Source organism: Cinclus cinclus, chromosome 14 (genome assembly GCF_963662255.1).
Source record: "Cinclus cinclus chromosome 14, bCinCin1.1, whole genome shotgun sequence".
NCBI lineage: Eukaryota > Metazoa > Chordata > Aves > Passeriformes > Cinclidae > Cinclus > Cinclus cinclus.
The window spans coordinates 12,665,956-12,690,608 of NC_085059.1; the positions used below are offsets into that span (position 1 = coordinate 12,665,956).

The 24,653-nt window shown below is 40.2% G+C and overlaps 1 protein-coding gene across 3 annotated transcripts; it reads left to right on the plus strand.

The window, feature by feature from the left end:
* Positions 1–959: 959 nt before the first annotated feature.
* On the plus strand, positions 960–22,873 carry SMAD5 (SMAD family member 5). 3 transcript variants are annotated; one of them, XR_009933633.1, is made up of 8 exons: positions 1,007–1,071; positions 10,375–10,990; positions 12,207–12,458; positions 13,629–13,748; positions 14,396–14,617; positions 16,890–17,146; positions 18,058–19,501; positions 20,826–22,873. XR_009933633.1 is itself a non-coding variant. In XM_062502596.1 (7 exons), exons 2-7 carry the CDS (start codon positions 10,588–10,590, stop codon positions 18,199–18,201), a joined length of 1,398 nt encoding a protein of 465 aa, XP_062358580.1. In that variant the 5' UTR covers positions 960–1,071; positions 10,457–10,587; the 3' UTR covers positions 18,202–20,755. The 3 variants fall into 3 exon arrangements, 2 of the variants coding, with proteins under 2 accessions (XP_062358580.1, XP_062358578.1); XM_062502596.1 differs by lacking the exon at positions 20,826–22,873 and having other exon boundaries at positions 960–1,071; positions 10,457–10,990; positions 18,058–20,755; XM_062502594.1 differs by lacking the exon at positions 20,826–22,873 and having other exon boundaries at positions 18,058–20,755.
* Positions 22,874–24,653: the final 1,780 nt, after the last annotated feature.

A 24,653-nucleotide genomic window follows, 5' to 3' on the forward strand; every position in this document is an offset into this window, starting at 1 on the left:
GGCAACACTGCTCACTTCCATGTCACACTAGGAGGACAGTAAGAGTTTGTCCTGTAGTGGGATTATACACAGTAGGAAAATCTTCATCTGTGCAACCCATTCCTAGAGCCATCCTTAACACTGCTGACATTTCCTTGAAGCTTTACTAGGTATTTTAGTAACTTGCTCAGAGACACAACCCCCTGAAGGACCGCAACTGTTCCAGCACATTGTGGATAACACCCAGACCCACAAGAGACAAGGCCTGGGGGACCATCACTCTACAGCTCCCTGGAAGGAGACTGTAGCCAGGCTGGAGACGGGCCCTGCTCCCTGCACTAAGTAACAGGACAAGAGGACATCGTCTTGCTGCACCAGGGGAGGTTCGGGTTGGGCAACAGGAGGAATTTCTTCACAGAAACAGTGCTCAGACATTGGAAGGGGCTGCCCGGGGAGACGACAGAGTCATTGTTCCTGGAAGTGTTTTAAGGAAAGACTGAACGTGTCTCTCAGTGCCTTGTTCTGGTTGCCCCGGTGGTGCTGGTCCTAAGTTGGGTTCGATGACCTCCAGGTGTTTTCCAACCTAAGAGAGCCTGTGACCCTGTGAAAGCAGCCCCCGTGCCGGTGTCAGCCGCTCTACGGCATTAGCACACGGTACTGGGGAGAGCGCCGGCCCTCGGCCCTAGCAGTGCCGGCCACGGCAGCGGGACCCTCAGGACCTTTTCTATTCCTCCGTTATGTGGTACATTATTCTCTGGACACCGAGCCCCGCACACGCATTCACTGATTTATCGTCTGCATTTATTTCGCTCCCTTTCACAGAGCGGGGCCAGCTCCCCACAGGGCCCCTTCCCACACGGCGCTCGGGCCCAGCCCTGCCCTCTTCCGCTTCCCCCCGCCGCCGCCGTGGCGCGCGCGCGCGGCCCCGCCCTTCGCGCACATCCGGGTCCCGGCGCTGGCCCCGCCGGCCCCGCCGCCGCTCCCGTCCCGCCGCCTCCCCCGGCGAAGTTTCGCTGCAGCAGCAGCGGCGGCCGCGGCCCAGCCGGCGCCTCGCGGATACCCGCACCGGGGAGGCCGCCTGCTCCGTGCTGGGTGAGTCGGGGCGGCGGGATGGTGGGAGGGGTTGCGGGCCGCGGGGTCGCGGAGCAGCGAGTCGGGTTCCGGGCGGCGGCGGTGGTGCGGGGGGAGACGGGGCCGAGGCCTCGAGCGGGCCCGCGGTGACGCGGGGGTCCCGGCGGGGCGGGAGGGGTCAGGGATCGTCCTGTGGGGGAAGGAACAACCCCGGCAGGGAGAGGAGAGGAGAGGAGAGGAGAGGAGAGGAGAGGAGAGGAGAGCGCGGGGCCGCCCGCGGAGCCGCTCGGACACGCGTGGTGCCGGTACAGGAGTACAGGAGCGAACATCGCAGTACTCAGCGGAGGCTCGAGGGGGCTGTCTCTTATTTTTTGTTGTTTGGGGTTTTTTTCGTTTTGTTTGGTTTTCTTTTTGTTTGGGTTTTTTTTGTTTTTTTTTTTTTTTTTTTTTTGTTTTAAGACATGTACTCTCTTAGCTGGAGTCAGGCCTGACGGAGCGAGGGGAGAGCAACAAACACGTTTGCAGCCGCTGGCAAAGAGGCGGGAGGCGATGTGAGGGCTCACACACACAGCTCTCACAAACACGCACTTGTCCACCTTGGCCTTTCTCGCGTGCGCCCAGCCCTGACAGCTGCGTGACGACAGATGCACAGCTTCGGTGATTTTGAATGGCAATTTTTGTCTTCTGCGGGTTGTAAATGTAATAGAGGAAATATGCTCTTGCGGTTAAAAGCACAAGACTGGAAATCAAGTGATCTGTGCTCTGTTCCAGTTGTGGGGTTTCTAATGTGACCTTAGGGTATTTGAGTGATATTTCACAGGAAAATGAGATATGGAGGAACTGATCCTGTGATCCAGTGGTAGTGTTGAATGTATTATTGAATAGGTTCAGTAATAGTTGTCGTGTCTCCTGGTGTAACAGGTAGGGACTTAGAAATTCCATGCAGTGAATCGCTTGGGCTTGCTGCTTTAACAAAAACTCCAAAAGATAACTGTCAGAATTTGCATCAGTAAAGTTTCGTCTGTCGTGGGAAATTAGATAAATTAAGTTGTCTAGTATATGATGGTTTTAGATGAAATCTCTTGCTGCTTTTCATTGCTTCGTTAATTTCAGATAATTAGCCTTCCATGGGTGGCTTTAAAATACTGAAAACTGAAATGGGGCATAGTTCATTGTGTGTGCCAGTTACAGAAGTTCTGCACAGAATATCCTCCTTGTATTCTAAGGTGTCACAGTTTGACTGGAGTAGAGAAAAAGGTGCAAACACTTGAAGTCATGTGCCTGTGCTCTTCAAAACCTGCAGTGCATTATGAATTTGGCAGCTAGTGGTAATGGACGTTAATAGAAGCAGCAAATAACTTAATTGAAGATGTTTCATAATTAGTGTGTTGTAACTTTTGAGAGAGCCCTGTCTGTGTTGGATTTAATGTCGTAATCCCTACCGTTTGATAGTGGTTTACTCTTACCTCTGATATTAAAATTTTGTTCACTTGACCTTGAAATTAAATGCCTATTGCCACTTGTTTCTGTAGAATAAAACCCCAAAAAACACGTGCTTACTGGCATACCTACCTTTTTCAAACTTTTCCTTTCAAATATGGTTGACATACATTTGAATATAGGGATTTTCTCTACTTCTGAAGAGGGCTTTCCTGCTGGAAGCCCAAATGGACAATCATGATGGGGCTGAGAAATGGCAAAGAAGGAAGAGTGGCTTCATCTGCATTTCTTTCTCTTGATGACAAAAGATCACAACAGGGTGTGCTGCTGCGGTGTACAGCTGTGGTGGGTGAGGTTTTTTTTTTTTTGAGGTTTGTAGTTTTAACCTCTGATGGAACTTGAAGGAACTGCAGTTGTTGACCCTGTGTTATTTAGGAAGTCAGATTTTTAATCTTGCACCTGGAGTGGGTGATCTGTGCAGAATTTTTAAGATCACAGAATATTATTTGAGCTGGAAAAAATGTCTCCCAAGATGGAGTGATCATGATCAGTTAAGGAACCTTTTGGATTTGAGTGTTCTTTGCAAATTATGTTGTGATCTTTAATGTTTTTGAGGACTTTAATGCTTTTTTTTTAATATATTCCCAGAAAACTGTCCTCTATTATCTTAATAGATGTCTAAGGAAAATGTTAGGAACTCTTTTATTGCTCTTGGCTGAATTACATATCTGCAGAAATACTCCTGTGGCAATTCTGTGCAAGTCCCTGTGTCTTCCCTTCTTTCCAGTTAAGGCCTTTTGCTTTTTTGTTTTTTAATTAAAGTGCAAGTTTATTCAAATGTCTCTGTTAGATTTGGTGGAAATAGTTTTATTTAAGTCTGTTAATGTTTCTTTAAAGATATTTACTGATATGTTTTTTTAAATACTAGGTAAGGAGCTCGTGTTCAGAATGAGATTTGTTCTTGTGTGAGCTGAGTGCACTTGAGATATCTTCATGGCTAACGATAAATAGCTCATTAAAAGCAAGTTGAGCAGTAATTTAACACTTTTACCGTTATCATTAGTCACAGTGCAAGTTCCTGCACTGTTTTCTGGAAGCCTTTTTAGCCGTGTTCCTGTGACCACTTAGAAAAGTTTGGCTGGCACTGGAGTGTGCTTGACCAGCGTGGGTTGGCAAGGTGCAGGACGCTGCCTGCCAAGTCTGTATCCCTACTGACCTACCACCAAGGTTGAGCCTGCCAGCACTGTCATCCTTGACAGAGGATCTTTGTCAGAGTCCCTGCTACTGATACACCAACTATGAAGTAGTGTCTCTGAATTCTGGGTCAGTGGATGTCACAAACTGACAAATTTAGAATACTTCGCCATTCATTCATTCTGTGCAAGGGGAAAAAACCAGCTTGCTGAATTACTACTGTCAATGTTCCCTCCAGTCCTGTAGCTTTTGTAGACTTGTCACAGGCTTAGTGCAATTCAGTTGGAATGAAGTGTATACACACATACATATAAATCTCAATTTTTCTTCTTCATTTAAAGCTTATTGAATGTCCCATTTTCCAGTTGTTGCTAACTCGCAGTATTTAGCATCTTTGCCTTTAATAAAGGTCTTGCACATGAATGTCTAAATTTTTAGAAGGCTTTGTCCAGCTTGTTAATTTTTTAGCATACTTACTTTAGGGTTTGTGAAAAGTACAAGATGCCCTTTATTTTCACACTTTTGTCTCCAAGTGTAGTACTGAGGTCATTCCTAATCACCCACTCGTTTGTCCATTTCCACTAACCTACCAATGGAGGCATAGGCCTTTGTTTTCATGTTTAGTTGAAATGTAGCAGTGCTTTTCTCTGGAATTTTAATTAAGAAATGGATTCTAAGTTGTAGCTATCTACTTTGGTTAGAGTAGATCTTAACTATCCTTAAAAACAGGAGGCAGATTCAGGGCTGTCTACTGTTGATGATTATTTTCCAACGTAATGCTTCTGCTGGAAAGTGCCAGTTAGCTAAATGGAAGTGTGAGAAAACGTGCAGTTCTGACAAAGCACTTATGGGAGACAGGTTTTGATTCTAAGATGGAATTTATAGTTTTGAGAATTTCTACAAAAGTTAATTGCTCAGTAATTAGAGCAGCTGAAGAGACCAGGGCTATGGGAACATTGGATTTTTTTGTTGTAAATGTGAATGCTTTAGGAAATAAGTAATACTTTTTGGGCATGGCAAGTTTTGGTGTTTTCTCTCTCCCTTCCCTTGTATCAGAGTTAAACTCAAGTTTTGCCATGATGCAGAGCAAATTCAAAACTGCTCTTTGATTATATTTTTTCTGACCTTTATTGACATCAGATGGAAATGAGGGTGCTTTGGAAATGCAGTGGAGCTCACTTAGTGATCTCTTTGTGGTATTATTTGTGGTATAAGTCATTATCAGTGGTATTATTTTTTAACAGTAATTTTTGAGAAGCCTTAAGCAGGAACATCACTTTGAAATCTGAGCTATATCTTCCATGTACATTGTATTATTTGCTGGTTGTGCTTGGCTTCAGAGTTTGTTAGGTTTCTTGTAAGAGAGTGCTGGTTAAATACTTCTCAGCTGACAGAGCTAAATGCTTCAGCATTTTTTTAAAGCTGCGTTAGATGGTGTACAGATGTGGAAATTAAAAGCAAAAGTATTGTGTGAGAAAGCCATGTCAGCAATTGTCAGTAGATTTTTCTGTTTGGAGGGCAGTCATGGTTAGTAAAAGTTTTGAAGATACCAGACAGTTCTTTTGTGCTGTTGTTTACATGTATTATCAGTTTGATTATATTGCCTTACAAGGCATGTTAGAAGCAAGAAATGTAGTGCTAGGGTAAAAGCACTTACCATAGATTTTGGTCAGCTGGGTCTACGTTTGTACTGCAAGCCCAATTCTGATGAAAATACCACAAGTTCCTTTTTGATATAATTAATGAAATCTCTTTCATATTTTATTTAAACTTATGTGGAGAACTGGAAAAATAATTTTTTTCACTGGTGGTATTCTTTGTGGCTGAGATGTTGCACGGGGTAATTAAGGAGACTTTTCCTTGGAGGGGCTGTGGCAATGGTGTTTGAAGGATGCAGACCCTTCAAGTTTATTGAACAAGTTTTTTAACTACGGTGTCATCTTAGGATTTATTCTATGCTTGGTGTGTATGGAGAAACTGTGGAGCTGACATTTCTCCTGTGTTTGTTCTCAAGAAAAGACTCTAATGTGTGCCATTGCATGGGACTGTGTGGTGAGCTGCAATGTAAGCTGTAGACTTGGGAAAATTGTAATAAAACCCAAGCACAGTCCTGCACGGTTCCTGTCAGGAAATTTATAAGGAAAGAAGGATTTTAATAAAACCAGGTGAAATTGATGTGTGATGTTATAGTTTTAAAGAAAGTATTGATCTGTGTATATAGCACAACGCACTAAAATACTGCAGTTTCTGAGCTTTCTGTATGAATATGTGTGTTAATGTGTGTATGGGCTCAAAATACTTGAGCATTTCTGAGTCTGAAGGGCAATAAAGTTAAGCACAAGAGCTGACTGCAGAACAGCTTTAACTGCAGATCTGCAGCAGCTCTAATCAACTCCCAGTTGTGCTGCTGGTTATAAGTGGTGCTTTGTTTATTGTATGAAGTTGAGTCTCAAAACAGCTTCTAATCATCAGCAGTGAAGTTCCTTGTTTCAGATTGGTATGATGCTACAGGAGGCTTCCTGAATTTACAAACAAGTAAATTAGTGGGAAGAGAATAGTCCTTGTACATTTGAACACTGGCTTAGTACGGGCAGTAGGAAGGGATGAGGGCCATTGGCTTTACCCATTACATTATGTTACATACAAAATGCATCTCATGAAAATAGGAAATGTTACATATGTAATGTCACATTTTCTGTTCTGCAGTGACTCTTGCTCAGGTCCTTCTAGCCAGAAGAAAATTCCTTGGTATGACATCAAATAAACGTACTGAACTTGCTAGTTTAATGCAGTAGGCTAAGAAAATTTCACAAGAACTGCTAAAGGGAAATCAAGTTGCTCAGTATTTGTGATGGCAGATGGAAGGTGGTAGGGTTCTCCCATCTGCATAAATTAAATATAAGTTCTGTTGTTGGCCAACTTTGTTTATATCTGTCTGGCTGAAGTATTATGGAGGGTGTTCAAACTACAGACCTGTTCACCCAACTAGTTTCCTTCCATTTGCTGTAGTCATTAACAAGAACTTTAAAAGTATAAATAATGCATGCCCCAAAGTCTTAATTTTGATACAGCGATTCCTCCTCATGCTACTCCATGAAATTCATTATGTTAAATCCTTAAGGAATGTTTGTAACTTTTTTTTTAGTAGTGTGGTTTTCAGTTGATGTTCTCTTGTAGCTCAGCTGAAAAGTTACTTAAGAAAAGAAGGTAATGCATAATAGACCCTCTGCCTCTTAAGGAAATTTTAAGTAAGCTTTTTTCCCTATGAAAGTTTTTACCAGCTGTGTCTAGAGGTGCAGCAATAGGAGTAATTTGTGCATCACAGAATGAAAATGTGACTCTTTAAAGCATTTGTTTCTGTGTTCAAAGCTCAGTGATTCTCTGTGGTTCTGTAGTCACAGCTCATAACTTGTGCTTTTAAGCCTCAGAAGAAAGTGATTGTAAGTACAGATGATCTGGGGAGGCTGTTCGTGGCAGATGTCAGGATTACTTAGAAGCCTTTCACAAATTAGATGCTGAAATTGCAGCAAATGCAAGTAAATGTTCTAAATGTGGTTTATGCCACACATTCAGAAATCAAAAAATCCTACATGAATTGCAGTTTTACATGGAAATGTTTGGTTTCTACATAAATACCTGAACCTACTGCTTTGTGACCTTAAATAGTTCATGAAGCCAGCTCATGATTCATGAAGCTTTTTAGTTCTGCCTTGTTTTCTTAAGAAAAGGTGAAAGCTGTAAACTTTCAGTGTATTGCCTTCCAAAAAAATGAACTTCTGGAAGGTGTGCAATGGGATAAATTCAGTGTCATTTTGTACTTCTCAAAGCGTATTAGTATTTTGTTGCATTTTCTTTCTTGCCCTTGATTTTCTTGAACATGTTCAAGTACAGTTCTGGAGTCTTGAAAGCCTCCTAAGTGGCCAGAATGGAGTTCCAGTGAATGACGTTAAGGTTTTAAACTTCAACAGTCTCATTTTTCAGTGGTTAGTTACAAGCATGTGTCTGGAAACTTTTTTAAAGAAGTTGAAGCCGTCTTGATCAAGTCTGTTCTCCTGCTTCTGAAATCCTTGTTTCACCAGGCTTTGCTTTTGTTGATGGGCCCTCAGACAGATGTAAAGCTTTTAGAGTTAATTGTGTTACTGCGAGCAGATTATTTCTAAATTGCTAGTTTGTAGTCATTTATCATAATTCCCTTGACACTTGCCCTACAAATACTAGTTACTGCAAAATATCATCTTAGCAGAACTGTTCCAACTTCCTTTCCTTTTAGTGAGCTTGTTTATTTCATGAGAATACTTGTGGGTAAATGATGTTGAAATTACATAAAACCAATAAAATACCTTTCCTAGTTGATGCATTTTGTTCAAAATACTAAAGCAAAATAAAATTTTACATTATCATAGCATAGAATCGTAGATCTTTAAATTTGGTTTCTTAGGACAGATTGGGGCTCTTGTAATGGGATGGATCAGGGGATGTTAAGATTTCCTTTGAGCTCAATTTAACTAGAGGAATTTCCAGTGCATCTTCAGCCTTGATGATGCTTAGGATTCTTTGAAAGCACAGCTGAAAGCAAAGAGAACATTTTAATTGTCTTCTGGTCTGAGATTCTAGATGGGTTCATTTCCTTTCCTAGGGGTGTGAGCAGTTGCTGATCTTGCAGCTATTGAATGTATGCAAGGCTTGAAAGTAAGTTAGTTGCAACTACAAACAGCTTTTACTTTTTAAAACAGTTAACTTTTATCCTCAGTAAAAGAAAAAATTCAGTCTGAGTTCCTGGACAAGTTTATCTCCCTTTATGTATTTCCTGTTACTTTGAAGGGTGCAAAGGTTCTCATGTGTAATAGTCCAAAGGAACTAAATTAGTCTGAAAATGCAGACATGGTGATATTTCTGAAGAAAGTAGGTGATATGCAATTATTTGAGTTTTTACCTTTAGGTTTTTCTCAATACCTTATTTTAGGGAGTTACTGAAGCGTTGGGTGGCTTCTATTCTCTTAATTTCTTTTTTTCCATTTTATTTTTTGTAAGAGCTCTAGGAAGAAAGACCTTCAAACAATTTCTCTGTTTGTTTTGTTTTCCCAATTTTTTTTCCGTATTACTGAAACAAAGCTGAATAATCAAAGAAGTACCAATGGGATTAAGCTACTGCATGAAATAAATGGATTTTTTTTTCCCTGTAAAGAAACACCAAGCATCCTTGGGTTTGTTCCTTGCTTTCCTCACCCTCTAACTCCAAAATAGAAAATACAGGATGGTTACATGTGAGACATAAATGCCTTGCCTAGGGTTGTTTGCTGTAGCTTTGGCTGATGGTGCTTAGTACATGGTTCTGTTATATAAAAGTATCTGTCCAAGTGCCTGAATGAGCTTATAAATGTGCCCAGACACTTAAAAAGCCTTATCAGATGACTGTTAGTTTATCAAAGATGGGAGGAAAAAAGATCTTCTTGATTAAAGGTAGGAATCTTAAGAGAACCAGCACAGAGATATTTAATATTTTGCTTCCCACTCCCTTTTTCTCTTAAGTGCAGATCTGGTGTCTCGGGCTAGGGTAGGTGTTCTAATTCACCGTGGTTTATCAAAAGTGGAGAGACAATGTTGTTTGGCAGTCTCTGTAGCAAGAGAGGAAGCATCTTTTGTTATTGACATCCTTTCTCTTAGCTCTGCTCTTGCTTTTTGCCAGCTGCTCATTGTCTATACTTGCTTATTTAGTATTCACAAGGGATTTTACAAGTTCTTATCAGTTCGTTGCCACAGCACATCATTTCCTCTTGTCATCTGTACTTCTTAAATTGCTGGGGGGAGGATTTGCATTAGGGGTGGTGAGTGGTAAAACACCATTCATGAGCCAGTTGTTCTGCTCCTCTCCTTTCCAGGCACTTTGTAGTAAAGGTCATATTTCTGGTGCTTACTCCACCATGTCTTTTCCCTCCTTCTTTTTTCTGGGGAGAAGAAAACAACTTTATTTTTTTTTGCCAAAGCTAAAAATATCTAGCTCTTCAAATACTCTTCTTAAAAGATACAAGGAAGTGCAGCATAAAATTAGCTACAGCTAAAAAAAGGTTGACCACCTCTCTGGGTGGCTGGAGAAGGTTTGGTTTGTACTTTTTATTGGATTTTTCTTTTAATTGTGCTTTGTTTTCTTTAGCTACAGTTTCTTCCTAATTTCATTTAATACTCTCAAAAACATGGGGTAACTAATTAGAGCTCAAGAAAAAGCAGATGGTTTAGGACTTTTTTCCTTTTTGGAAATAAAGATCCATCTGAGAAGCTGAGTACTTCTGTGTAGTATTGGCCTTGGAACTGGCGTTCCACCCTGCCCCTTCCCTGTTTCTTCATAGCAAGTTTAGTCTTCTAATGTAGCCCCATGACAGGGATATATTACTAGTTTTAAGGCGTATTTGTAAAGCCTGTCTTCTGAGAGAAAGTAATCAGTTTAGGGATAATTGACAGGAACTGTGCTGTCTCTGTCATCCCTTGATGGTCCCTTTTCCCACTAATCAGTAGTGCAAAGCTTTGGGGACTGATCACTTTTTTGGAGTGGGGTCATAGTACTTCTGGGATTTTGCTTTGAAACAAAATCAGGTGCAGTGCTAGGATTGAAATAGGAAGTCTTTTCATATCTGCCTTTCTGTTTAACTGCACTTTCACTTGTTTGCTGATTCCTTGTTAAATTATCTTTACTAGGACTAAATTGGTGGAATTGATCATCACTTTTGATGTGAAGACTTCATCACTGACATCTTTATGTTAATTTGTCATCCTCCAGGAAATAATACGGCTCATCAGTTGCAATAACTGCTTTGGCTATACACTGACATTTATTTGGGGAAAAACCCAAACAAATAAGCAAAAAACCCAACAGACAAAACCCAACAAACTTTTGAAGACTTGTGTCAAATGACGTCAATGGCCAGTTTGTTCTCCTTTACTAGCCCAGCTGTAAAGCGTCTGTTGGGCTGGAAACAAGGAGATGAAGAGGAAAAATGGGCAGAAAAAGCTGTTGATGCTTTGGTTAAAAAGCTGAAAAAGAAAAAGGGTGCTATGGAAGAACTGGAGAAAGCCTTGAGCAGTCCAGGGCAGCCCAGCAAGTGCGTTACCATCCCCCGCTCTTTAGATGGACGGCTCCAGGTTTCTCACAGGAAAGGTCTTCCCCACGTGATTTACTGCCGTGTGTGGCGCTGGCCGGATCTCCAAAGCCATCATGAGCTGAAGCCATTGGATATTTGTGAATTCCCTTTTGGATCCAAACAAAAGGAAGTCTGCATCAATCCATACCACTACAAGAGGGTGGAGAGCCCAGGTATGTTTGAAAGTTACTGTCCTAAAAACTGAACAGAATCTCTAGTAACCACTTAACTATTCATTTCATCCTCCTCCTTGGTACTGTACAACCAATTAGAAGTGGTGCATGAGGCAGTTTGGAAGAGGAATGTTCAAAGTGTACGTTATTGGTGGGGTTTGGGGGAGGTGTGTGGTCCATTCTGTACTAGCTGTTTTCTTTGGGATTAATCACGTTTTTCCCACAGACCTCTTAAGACTGCTGCCCTTAAAGTTAGTAGCAAAGATCTTTATTGTGAAATAGAAATCAGTGATGTGTCTTCCAGTTTATTTGAGAAACTTGTTTCAAAATCTCAGTCCTTTGCAAGGAGGTTGGTGGGCGCCGTTCAGGGACTTGCTGTTTAGTCAGTGTGTGACATGAGCTGAGGAGATGAAAAATAAAATTAATAAAATTCTAGGGTGTTAAAGTTCCCCACATGACTACCACTTAGGAGACAGCAGAGATGAATAGAACCAAGAGACTACGTGATCAGTTAGAGCAAGGTGTGTGTCAGATGAATGTCAGGTAAGGAGCCTTCTGTTGAAGTGTACTGCCATGGGGAAGGTGAGGAGAATTGGGATTGCAGTGGGAGAGATGAAGAATGTTGCTCTGGACAGAGTGGTGAGAAGTTGCTGTCTTTGCTCCCCAAAGTGGTTGTAACTCTGCTTCATTGACTGTAGTGTGCAAGTACACTGCTGCAGCATTGGAATTCCACGCTCGCCCTGTCCTGAAGTTAAAATATATGGCAGTACAGATTTTGTTTCTCTTCAGTGGAAAGGACAATATATAACTATATAGTTTGTCTGTAGTAATAGAGACTGTATTTCCATTTTCTCTGACTTGCTAACGTATGAAGACGTGAGTTTTACACTTCTGCATTAGAATTTCAGTATATGCCATATGTAGCCTGGTTTGATTTATTATTTTTTTTAAAAAAACGTTATCTTCAAGTTGTGTGAAGTATGTGTGTGTTTTTGTGATTCTTCCAAAAATAAAATTAGAATCTTCCATCAAGCATGATGTAAAAAAATATAGGAGAGAGGATGGGGTAAAGGCATGCCCTTCATCCCCTGCTCCTCCTTCCGCCCCAGCTCGAGTTGAAATTACCGCAGTGAGGAGATTACACATTATTTGTATCTCTTAACTTATATGTCGGGCTTTAACCTAAATGTATCTGGGTTTTGTTTGCTTTTTGCAGTTCTACCTCCAGTGTTAGTGCCTAGACATAGTGAATTCAACCCCCAGCACAGTCTGCTAGTTCAGTTCAGGAACCTCAGCCACAACGAGCCCCACATGCCGCACAACGCGACGTTTCCGGACTCCTTCCAGCAGCCCAACAGCACTCCGTTCTCCATCTCACCAAACAGCCCCTACCCCCCTTCTCCAGCCAGCAGCACTTACCCGAGCTCCCCAGCCAGCTCTGGGCCATCGAGTCCCTTTCAGCTGCCAGGTGAGTACAGCCTGAGTGTCACATGCTGTTAGGACCTGTGACCTCAGGAATTCGTGATATTTCCCATAAATGGCTTTTTCCTTTGCATTTTATGGGGTTTTCTTTCTACTCTTGTCATTGGTCAGAGCTAATTGTTCCAGTTTTATTTTTCAAACTGGTGGTTTTTTTTGTTTTTTTTTTTTTTTCATGGATGTATGACAAAGTCTCACTCAATGCTGGTGAGTTATTTTGTACAGCTTCACTATAGTATAACTAATCCACACTTCAGAAGAATATTTAGCAATGGAAGAGAAACAAATGCAGGATGCTGAACAGAAAGTTTACTGATGTCTTTAACTGAATAAAAACACTTGAAATATGGTGTCCACCTGGAAAAAAAGTGACATTTTTGTTGGGAGCAGATTGGATTAAATTGATCCTGTTTAACTGTAACTGAGTTGGAAAATACAGAAAAAACAATTGATAGAGACAAAGGATATAAGTCTCACTGATTCTGTCTGATTCTTGGTGTGGTTTATAAAGCCAGGAATTTAATAGAGTGAAGCTTTTATTTTTCCATTAGCTCAGTGGCCTAATCTTTGTTCTGTCTGGTTGCTCAGTTCCCCAGAAGTGTCCCTGGGTCTCTGTTGGCCAAGTACTGGGATCACTGGGGTGGTTGCATTTATGGGGCATAGTGGGGAGTTTCCACAGTGAGTGCTGTGCTGATGGAAGAAGACATCCACACTTTCATAATGAGCTCAGCCTGCAGGAGCATCAAAAATCCCCAAACTGTTCTAGGCCTTTGTTATACTAAGCAAATAGTTATTTCTTCTACTGCTTTATTTTTGAACAATGAGAAGAGGGTAGGCAAGAAAGTTAAAAGGGGGAAGCAGAGTCATCTTGCCCAAATGCAGGAGTGCAGGTATTAAAAAAAAAAAAAAAAAAAAAAAAAAAAGTGCATCTCTTACTTTTTTTCAAGTTTTCAGTCTTGTTGTTGGTCCCATAGGTAAAATTTCAGCTATTGAAGGAGTTTACAGTAAAGACAGCTGGCTGTGTTCAGATTTCTTTGAAAATTAGGCCAAATCTTTTAACATCTTGTTGGGGAATATTTTTGTGTGTTTACAGCTGTGGAATGCATAAATAAATACTTTAAGCTGTTGAAGTTTATTCTTACTCTTTTCATGTTTGTAGCTGATACTCCACCTCCTGCTTATATGCCCCCTGATGAGCAAATGGGGCAAGATAATTCACAGTCTATGGACACAAGCAATACAATGATCCCTCAAATCATGCCAAATATATCTACCCGAGGTAAGTTGTATAGTCTGGTGTCAAATTGCACAGTTTGACTTCTTGCAACTCATGGCCAAATTGAATGAAAAACTTCAAATGGGTCAGTAAATCTTGCTGGTAGGTAGAAGCAGTCCTCCTAGGCAAACTGGGGCTGTAAGAGACATAAATGAGAAATAAAACTTGCCTTGCTTATTTAATCTTTTCCATTTAAAACCTCAGGTTCATAATGTGGCTTAATGTGCATAAAGTGTGAGTTGAACTTTTTTTCATTTCTTTTCAGCTACCTTTGCCTGTTGCTGGAATAACATTTGCACAAAGGCTCTGAAAATTGAGTTCCAAAATACCAGTTATAACAGATTTTTTAAAAGTGGGAAGAAGAGTTATGTTTTACCTGTTATCACATAGTCTTGTATGTGTGTGTGTGTGTGTGTGTAAGGTTGTTTTTATTTAATGTCAGGCTTAAAATTGGAAAATAATAACTAAACCAGCAGGTCAGCTAAAATGCACACAGGTCAAAATCCTTAAGATTATAATCAGGACACTTCTTGCCCATCATAATTGTTTACTAAGACTTTTTGCTGTTGGTGTTTTGGAAGGTCTTCTTGACAGTTGTAGCTTCAGTGTTTTAAGACTTACATAAATTGTTACTTCTATTTGCTTTTCAGATGTTCAGCCTGTTGCCTATGAAGAGCCCAAACACTGGTGTTCCATTGTGTATTATGAATTAAATAACCGTGTTGGGGAGGCATTCCATGCATCTTCCACAAGTGTCTTAGTAGATGGGTTTACAGATCCCTCTAATAACAAGAACAGGTTCTGCTTAGGTTTGCTCTCCAATGTTAATCGCAACTCAACGATCGAGAACACTCGAAGGCACATTGGCAAAGGTAAAACTGACTTGTTTTACTCATGACTGACAAACCAAGTCCTTGGTTTTACTTCAGCTTCTCTGTACTGCAGCAGTGGTTAATCTCAGATGAGGATGCTAGGGGTAATCTGAGATGTGATATATTATCTACCTCTCCACTATCAGAAAACAACTTAGCTAGGCATGGTTTGATTCTAATTAGTCAGGAATTGCATGCATTTTTATTTGTTACTGATTAAAAAGACTAAATATTACCCTTTCCTTACCAAACTAGGTTGCCATTGGGGCTTGTGTGTTAGGGTGAATGATGTGTAGTAGTCTGTGTTTCAGCACCAAGAAACATTGCAGGATATGATATTCTATATCATATCTACTTCTTAAATCAAATTCTCCATACACCTTTACAGTATGTCAGATTTTTTTGTTTTGTTTTGTTGTTGTAAGGTATTACCTGCTGTCTGCAGTATGTTCAAATATCTTTGTGAGTTGGCAGCAGGACTTTGAGCCCTTGCAGTTTTGCATTAGCACTTCATTTGTCTCAGTGAATCCATGGGGCGTGGATGTGTGTGGGAGGGATTCCTGGAGACAGCAGGTTTTGCAAGATCTTCTAGTTTTCCTGTACTGTTTTGGCTGATAGTACATAGAGATGTACAGTTTTCATCTTTGATGGAATGTGCCTGGATTATCTTAAATTGTAGAACACTTTTAATGATTTTTTTTTTTTTTGTGATTAACTCAGACCTGAGAAGAGAACCCTGTTTCTCTTGCACATGTGTAGAAGCCTTTTTACCACCTAAGAGCATTTGGTAAAGTAGGTCTTGAGTTTTGATTGATGAAAATTCACCCTGTCCATAACATTCCTTTAATTAGAAGCTACTGTAAATATGACAAAATTTTGTAGATAATTTGGTGACCAGAAGTTCTATTTCTGCCTGTTGGAAACTTGGCTCTGCAATGCAGTTTTCCAGAAAAAAATAAAGAAAATAACATTATAAAGGGGAACAAGTGATTTGTGGGGTGTGGTCAGGCTCTTTTGTTTTGGCTCACCCCTTTTTATGGTATTGGCAGAGAAATCTTGTGCATCTGCCTAAGGTCAGAAGTGTAACCAGGACCCATCATCATATTGTAGAATAGTAATGAGCTTTAAAATGTCTGCATCTCTAATAGTAATTATTGAATTTAAACTTTGCTTTATGGTAACTGTTCTGACAACAATTAAGATTGTTTAGGGATATTTATGGCTTTTGCCTCCTTAGAGCCACCCAGTCCTATGTGCTAAGGTTTTTTGCTGTAGCTGGCAAGTGATGGTCACCATCTTTTTAAATAAATAGGGTTGTGTTGTGAAAATGCATTCTTGCCCCACCAGATTGTCTGACAGCTGCTTGTAGTTGTTGAAGCCAACAGTTCCTCTGTAACCTCCATCCTACCTTAGTCCCAGGTGGGTCTAACAATGTTCACAACAGTTGCTGCTGCCTGAAAGATTAACTTGCATCTGTTGACTTGCTCCAGCCTCCTGTGGCATAGTCCTGTGGGATAGTCCACAGTGGATGCCAGGGTATTGCAGGGAAGACTTGAACGGAGCTGTATCTCAACCTTGTAGAACTGGGCTAGGGAAAGGAAGGCAGGTGTCTCAGTGAAGCAGCAATGAGCACCTGAGTTTGGGTGCTGAAGGGATGGGCAGCTTTTGTGCATGAATTTTTGGTCAGTGATAATGTTTGTATAGACTTCAAAACGTGCATAGCTGAATGCAGATAAATGTGATAAACTGATAAACAGATAAATGTGTAGGGGCTTTGTTGATGTTAATGATTGTAAAGCCTGATGGTAATTAAGTGGAGCAACTAGTTGGACTTACCTGTCCATTGGCTTGGTAAAATGTACTGAAAATCAGGACAGACTGTGGATATACTTTCTCATGTCCATCACTGACCCTTCTCCCGGGACACACCTATTTCTGTTCTACTTGGTATAGGCAGAAGCTGCCAGGTGCACAAAACTGGAGTTTTAAAATCCATATAAATTCTCTAGAAAAATAACTTGAAATAACAGTTGAAATATGGCAATAATTTTTTCATTCTATCTGTAATTGATCAGAGAAGGACATCTAGTGGCTGGTGTATCATGAGCCTGCTGTGTTGAAATGGGATAGTGTGTTATAGTGCAAGCAAAAGCTTTTCTGAGAACCTCCTCAGGCAAAAATTTACTTTTTGCAATAAAATACAATTTATGATAACTACCTCGAAATCAGAGACAACAAAGTAATTTGAAATGTTCTTGTCATTGTTTTCAAGGAGTTCATCTCTACTATGTTGGTGGAGAAGTCTATGCTGAGTGTTTAAGTGATAGCAGCATATTTGTACAAAGCAGGAACTGCAACTACCACCATGGCTTTCATCCAACAACCGTGTGCAAGATTCCCAGTGGATGCAGTCTGAAAATTTTTAATAATCAGGAGTTTGCTCAGCTTTTAGCTCAGTCTGTCAACCATGGATTTGAAGCAGTATACGAGCTCACCAAAATGTGCACCATTCGAATGAGTTTTGTGAAGGTAAATTATTCTGAGAGTATTTAAGTTTATTGTGGGTTTGGGTATTTAGCAGTAATTCCATTAGCACTGTAGCAAAGCTGTTCTGGCCTTATATGGTTCTTTTCAATGATAAGTATATTTAAAGTGATTAATTGAGGGAGAAGGAGATCAGTGCAAGAAAGGAAAAGCACAGATTGCTGTATTGAATGTTGACTATGTGTTCAGTTACTTCAGTATTCAGGACAGGATTTTTTTCATTATGGTTGCTGTAATTTTGTTAAAGGAGATTTAAGTTCATGCTCTAAATTTCAAGAAATAAAGTGAATAACTAAAGTCCACTAAAAGAATGTGAGTAGAAGGGAACAGTTATTGAAGAAAATTTTCAGCTTCTTCATATTGATTATTAGTTTTAAAAAATCCCTGGTTGTGGAAGAAAGACCCCAAACACTAATGATTTGAGTTTCTGAAGTCAAGCTGTGCTGTTACTCTCACAGGAGTGTTTCCTGAGCACTCTTTAATCAAGGTGTTGTCTGTCTCAGGTTTAGTGTGGTGTCTGAACTTGGGCTTTCCAGATATTTTGTTTGATTCTTGTCCCAAAGATGCCTCATTCGTTTTGTCAGTTATGACAAATACTGCTCAGTTTGAGAGTCTGGAGGAGAGGGAGCAGGAGGTTGAAAGAGAAGAGAGATGTGGCCATGGCCAGGAGTCATCAAGTCTTGTAGCACCCAGGACTTGATTCAGACTTGCAGGCACAGCTTCCCTCCTGCTCCTTCCCAGCCTCGGGTTTGTTCCTTTAGATCAGTGTTACTAGGTTGTGAATTACTTTCAGGTGAGTACCTTGTGATCATGATTTCCTGCTTCTTGTTAGTAGAAGACTTTTAAAAGGTAATCACGTCCCCAAATTGATCGGTCCCATTTTGTTCATTTTCTAGGGCTGGGGAGCTGAATATCACCGGCAGGATGTCACAAGCACCCCGTGCTGGATAGAAATTCATCTTCATGGGCCCCTTCAGTGGCTGGATAAAGTACTTACACAAATGGGTTCTCCTCTTAACCCTATCTCATCTGTTTCATAGTGCTGAAATTCCATCTTCAGCCGTATTTTAGTGAACTTATTCTAATTCTAGAGAAACTTCCAGTGGATACTGTGAGCTACATGGAGAATGGATCTTATGATTTAACTTTTTTTTTTAGATCCCTTTGTGACCAATTCCACTGTGTGTAACTAATAAGTTTTACATTTCAAATTGTTCTTGTGATGCTTAAGTGACAGTTGAGCCCTAAGGGAAAAAATAGTCTATTCAAAAGGTCTGAACACTTTTTTCCTTCTTCCCCTTAAAACTTAAACAGACAAATGTCTTAACTGGAAAACCTTTTTGTCCTGTAGGGACAAGAATTAATGAAGACTGACTTCAGAAAATAAATACATATCATAATTTGGGATTGTTTTATTGTTCATGAAACTGTTTGAACATGTGCAGCTCCAGCTTGCAAGCTGTATTTTTAGCATAGTGTTTTAACATCTTAAGGCTGACATCTGTCATAAGCAAAATTAGACTTTATTATGGCTAATTTGCCTCAGATTGAACAATGTGATATTTTTTTTTAAGTGTACATGTGAAATATACTTTTTACAAATATTGGAGTGGTGTAAAAACACTTGTATTTTTTATTGGAAAATGCTGTCATAAACACATTGTATGTTAATACAGAATAGCAGTTTTTTGCCTTTTCCCACTTTGGTTTTGTAATATCTCTATTAACCACCATTTAAAGTAGTAATTGATCCAAGGTAAACATCCTGCACATTTCTGGAGTAGTGATTCTTGTTTTGCTTTGATTTACACTCATGCCATTTGGATTTGCTTGCCAAGGCTATTTCTTTTTAGGTACCTTTCTCTATTTTAACATAAATACTACTATTTGTAAATGGCAGTGCTTACTACTTTTTGGAAGGAATAAGTTTTTTGGGTTTTTTTTTGATGTTCTAGCTGTTTATTTTACCTGTCTGGAATTGATCTGTGTTAGGCCTTTTTAGTCTCTCTGTAGACATTTTGCAGTATTAGTGATTACACTGTATTTAATTCATTTTCAAGTATGAATTTGAGTCTCTTTGAAGACTGAGTGGCTTAGAAAATGAGTAACTGAATGCAGAAGATTTTACGTCCAGATCATGTAATTTAATTCAAACCTGTTGGTAATGACCAAAAGTAATCACTTCTTTTAGCCTGCATGAAACAGTGCTCTTGATCCTGTCCCTGATGGCAGGAGTTCAATCAGAAGACTTGCAACTATGGTTGGCATCTTTATGGGATTGAAGGACTGTGTCAATATGACTATGGAATTTCTCTCTCATATCTAAAGAATCACAGAATGGTAAGGGTTGAATGGACCTTAAAGATCTCCCAGTCCCAACCCCTTTTCATTGTGCAGGGACACCTCCCACCAGAACAGGTTGCTCCACGCCTTTTCCAACCTGGCTTTGGACACTACCAGGGTTGGGGCATCAACAGCCTCTCTGGGCAACCTGTGCCAGTGCCTTACCAGCCTCACAGTAAAGAATTTCTTCTGTATGTCTAAGTTAAATTTGCCCTCTTTCAATTTGGAGCTGTTATTCCTTGTCCTGTCACTACAGTTCCAGACAGAGTCCCTCTCTAGCTTTCCTGTAGCCCTGTCAGATACTGGAAGGTTCCCATGAGGTCTCCACTCAACCTTTCTCCAGGCTGAACAGCCTCAACCTTTTCAGCCCCTCTTTGCAGGGCAGGTGCTCCAGTCCTCTTACCAGCATTGTGACCTCTGGACTTGCTCCAGCAGTTCCATGTCCTTATGCTGGGGTCCTCAGAACTGTGTTCAGCACTGCAGGTGGGGTCTCACATGAGCAGAGCAGAGGGGACAGTGCCCTCCCTTGCCCTGCTGCCCACGTTCCTTGGGATGCAGCCCAGGATTCCATCAGCTTTCTGTGCTGTGAGTACTCAGTGCCAGTTCCTGGTGGGCTTTTCATCAGCCATCACCCCCAAGTCTTTCTCTGCAGGGCTGCTCTCAGTCACTTCTCTGCCCAACCTGTAGGTGTGTCTGGGATTGCTGGGACCCAGGTGTAGGACCTTGCACTTGGCTTTGTTGAACTTCATGATGTTTGCATTTGGCAGGCTTAAGTAGAGAATTTAAACACTGTACTGAACATTAAAATTAATTACATAGCATATGCATATTTCCCTCCTTTATATAATAAAGAAGAGGCTGAAAGAAACATGTTAAGAGAATTAGAAGAGAATGATATACAAAATTTTGCATGCAGAAAGACTGTATTATATTTTTTAGCCTCACCTTGCTTTTTCTCTTTCCTGAACACCTCTTCAAAAAAAGGGTTCAGTGTTTGGGGGAGAGGCTGAAAACTAATATGCAAATATTTAGTAAAAGATGTATTTACTGCAGTCCTGAGAAAATTATTTTTTAAACAAGTTTTTGTGTCTTCTGTTGAATGACAGTTTCTCCTCAAATGTGGGAATTGTGCATCGTATGGTACCTAAGTAACAAATGATCTTAAAGGATTAAAATTGTTTACGTGTCATTAAAATCTTTTTTATTAATTGCCTTAAGGGAATAAACTGTAACACTTCTGCAGAACCCTAATGTTCTCTTGTACAGGAATTTCTGTATTACTGTTTTGGTTTTTTGTGTTTTGTTTTGTTTTTTTAAACAGTTTCTCAAGTATGTTCAAATACAGATGAGTGCATCTTCAGAAGAAGGGGAGTAACATTATTTGCCACTTGCCTTGGTTTCTTCCCTTTCATTCTTTGGAGCTGCAACCCACAGACAGTTCTTTTGACTGAATAAGATACCAAGTCAGTTGGCCACAGGATCCAGCTTCTGTTTTCTTCTTGGGGTCTGATGTTTGTCAAGTTGCTGAATATATATATATATTTTACACTACAGAATATTATATTTCTTGACTAGCTTATGTAATAAATTACATGGCATATTGAATTAAGGAAAGACTACAATTGTAGGTACAAGATTTTACTTTATCCAAAATGTTTTTCACCTGGCTTCATCTGTGTTCACTTGTATGCTTATATGTTGCCAACTGAATGACTCAAGAATGGGTGTTGCAGTGGGTGTTGTGAGCCAGAGCTGGTGCTTAGTGCTAGTATTGTGGTTAGATTGGCTACCCATGCACTGAACCATAATTTCTGCAATAATATCCAGTTAACCTTCTTCTGATGCTGTCATTAAGTACTGAAGTGCTCTGGCATTTTTCTGCTTGTGTACATATTCTGGAACTGTAATAGCTGCAGTGCTTGAATATGTTTGTGACTGCTGGTTTTGGCAGGGCAGGCTTGCAGGAGCAAACCCAGTCAGATTTGTGTGCATTCTACTTCTCTGTTCCTCCCTAGCAGGGCTTTTTGAGAGCTTTCTGGTTAGCAAATTTTGTGTGCTACTGGTTCATGGTGTTGCTAATCCAGTTTTGTTCATCTGTGCTGCTGATAAAAAATTCAGATATGGGTGTACAGGTAGATTGGATGGAAAGTTGCTTGGTGACAACAATGTGTAAAGTGTAGTGAGGGCAGGGAGTGCTGCTCATGGTACAGCACATTGTGCAGAAATCACCTCTTGGTCTAGACAGAGGGATGGAGAAATTGGCTCAGCCAGTGGTGTGGTAGTGGCAGATGGAGCCTTTCCAGTGTAGCCCAGTTTAGTTAGACTGAATGTTACTCCTCAGTAAAAACTGATTTGGCTTTTGTAATGTATTTTCTTCTTTCTGGGCATCTTTCTGCTTTGCACCAATCCCAGCACTGACTGACACCTTTGGCAATACCAGCAGGGAGCCTGGAGCAGGCTTATCCTGGAGGCTTTCCTGGGAGTACTTTTATAGTCCCTGAGATGAGACAGCAGCTTGGCTGTTGCTCCTTAGACACCTGGGCCTTGCTGGCAGTCAGGCAGTGCCTTGTGTATCACACTAATTAACTTCATTGGGCATGAAATAGTTGCCCATGAAGGGCTGACGCTGAGTTGTAGAATCTACAGGACCAAAATAAAGCCTTCTAGCATAACTGACCAGTGAGAGACAAATCTGACAGAACAGCCCAATAGGCAAAAGAATGATAAAACAGCCCAGCTGTTCCAATTCAGGATAGAATTGTTTAAAATATTGTAATTATTTTAGTTTTGCTTGAAGCAATAACTTTTTTTCCCCACAGTATTACAGTGTGAAAGTTGTCGATTCTTGGGTGTAAGATTAACTTGGATTCTTGCAGTATAACTCTAGAGGACATCATGATGTGTCAGGCTTCCTCACTAGTCTGAAATAATAAAGTTTTCAGGATATTGTTTTACTTGCTCAGAGTGTGGCTGGTGATGGTTTCTGGAAAAGGAAATAAACAAAAACCAAAAATGAAACCAAACCATTTTCTAAATGTTTTGCTTCAAATGACAAACGTGTGGCTAACTTTCTTCTGTGGTTGTGAAGTCTCTGTTGAGGAGGGTTTTCCATTCTGAATTCAAATCAATAGACCAAACCATCAGATTACAGCATAATGTTGCTTTCTTGTGCTGCTCCATAAACCTGCTTCTGTGTTTGTTGCAAGCATAACCTTTATGCTTTTGTTTACATTGTAGGAAACACAGTCCTAGCAATGAGGTTTTTTCATTTAACTCTAAACATCTTTTTATTTTGTTAATTTTAAAATTACTAGGTTTTGCTATGTTATGTTTTTAAAGATATTTTTTGCATACTGCTGCTCATATTTCAATAAACAAAACAAAAACCCTACACATTCTTCTGATTTCCTTTGTCAATAACTCTGTGGCTCAAGTATTTGTTTACAAGGGTTAATTTATCGTATGTAACTTGCTGCTGATGCCTCTCTGTGTCCATATTCCTCCTCACACAAAGGTGGTCCTGTCATTTAAAAAATACTTCTCTGTAGCTTTTTGATAATGTAAAAGCTGCTGTGCTCTCAGAAGCAGAGACTTAGTTCTTCATTTTAAAGAGTTCTTTTTTCTTGAAGAATGCAGCCAGCTAAAGTGGTATCATTTTGATAGCACTTAAAGAAATAGTTCAATTGGTTGTACAAAAAATAATTTATCTATAAGACTTCAGCAATCTGATGATTGATGGGGTTGTTTGGGTTTTTTTTTACCATTGTGTCCCATCATAACATTTTGAAACAACTCACCATGTCTGAATATGTTGAGCTTTGAACTGCTGACCAGCAGCCTTCCAGTGAATTGAGGGTGCTCAGATAGCTCTTGTAACTCAGTACTGCTGCAATAAAATGTATATATAGAAGTTTAGTGAACTGTATATTTGCTTATATTGAAAGATTGAGGGGAAGAAAACTTCCTTTGTTTACCAAGATACTGCAGAAATAGAGGTTGAAAAGTGGTGTGCATATATTAAATCATTTTTTGGCAGGACGAGTGCAAAAGCACTGAATCTCAATTCCACAATGACCTTATTTCTTTAGTATAAAACTGAAATGAAAATGTTGATACAACTTTATCTTGTCTGGGCTTCCTGCTTTGGAATTTAATTTTACCAGCAGACTGCCACCTGCAGTAATACTCTGAAATTCTGTTGTTTTTTTCAGTAATATGAGCTTTTTTCCTCTGAATGAGAATCCAGTCACTCCAGTATTTTTTTTTAAAATTAAACTCTTGATACTATGCTATTTTTATGAGTTTGCTTCCAAACCAATGATTGTAATGAAAATCCCCAGAAGACTTACTATGAAAGTATTACACAGATTATACAGCCTCATTTGTAAGCAAGATCTCAGATGAAATTTCAGTGGCTTATTGGCTTTGCATAGGCTTTATGTGGACTTTATAAACAATTTTTTAAGTAAAAAGCAAGTAAACAAAGTACTTCGCTAAAATTTTTAAGTAAGGTAGACATGAAGAGGGGTTTTTTAATCTTACTGGTCTTTCTGGGGAATTTGGAGGTACAGTGACAACTCTGAGTAGGTAGCCAAAGTAACCTCTGAAATTCTTTATTCATGGGATTTTTACAGACGAAAAAATGTTTTGGGTGAAGCACCCCTCTTCGACCCCCTGTCCGCCCTACACTGCATGTTAAATAAGTCAGAGGCTGCTTCTGTTCACTGCTACATGAAAAGCAAATACCTCAGTGTCATTTAAAGTTTTTAAACATCGGGTGTCCCATACCCTGTGACCAGAGAGATCTTTCTTGTCCTGGAGTACAGAGCAGGTTTCTGCCAGCTCAGTCAGTTCCATGTTTAATTGCTGAACTGTGTTGCTGTTTGATTTGCCCGTGCTCCGCTGGAGGGAGGAGCAGCAGGACAGAAGCAGTGGGCAGCACAAGCACAGTGTCATGGCAGCTGTGTCCCTGTCATCACCTGGAGCCCCCTGCCTCAGGCAGCATTTGCTTTGGCTGTCACCGAGGGTATGCTCTGAGTTAGCAGAGACTGAGCTGCTGCACTGCAAGTGAGTTCTGCAGACAGGGACCATACCATGGAAACGTTCCTGCTGCAAGTGATGTAGGACAGCGAGGGCAGGGCAAAGGTCT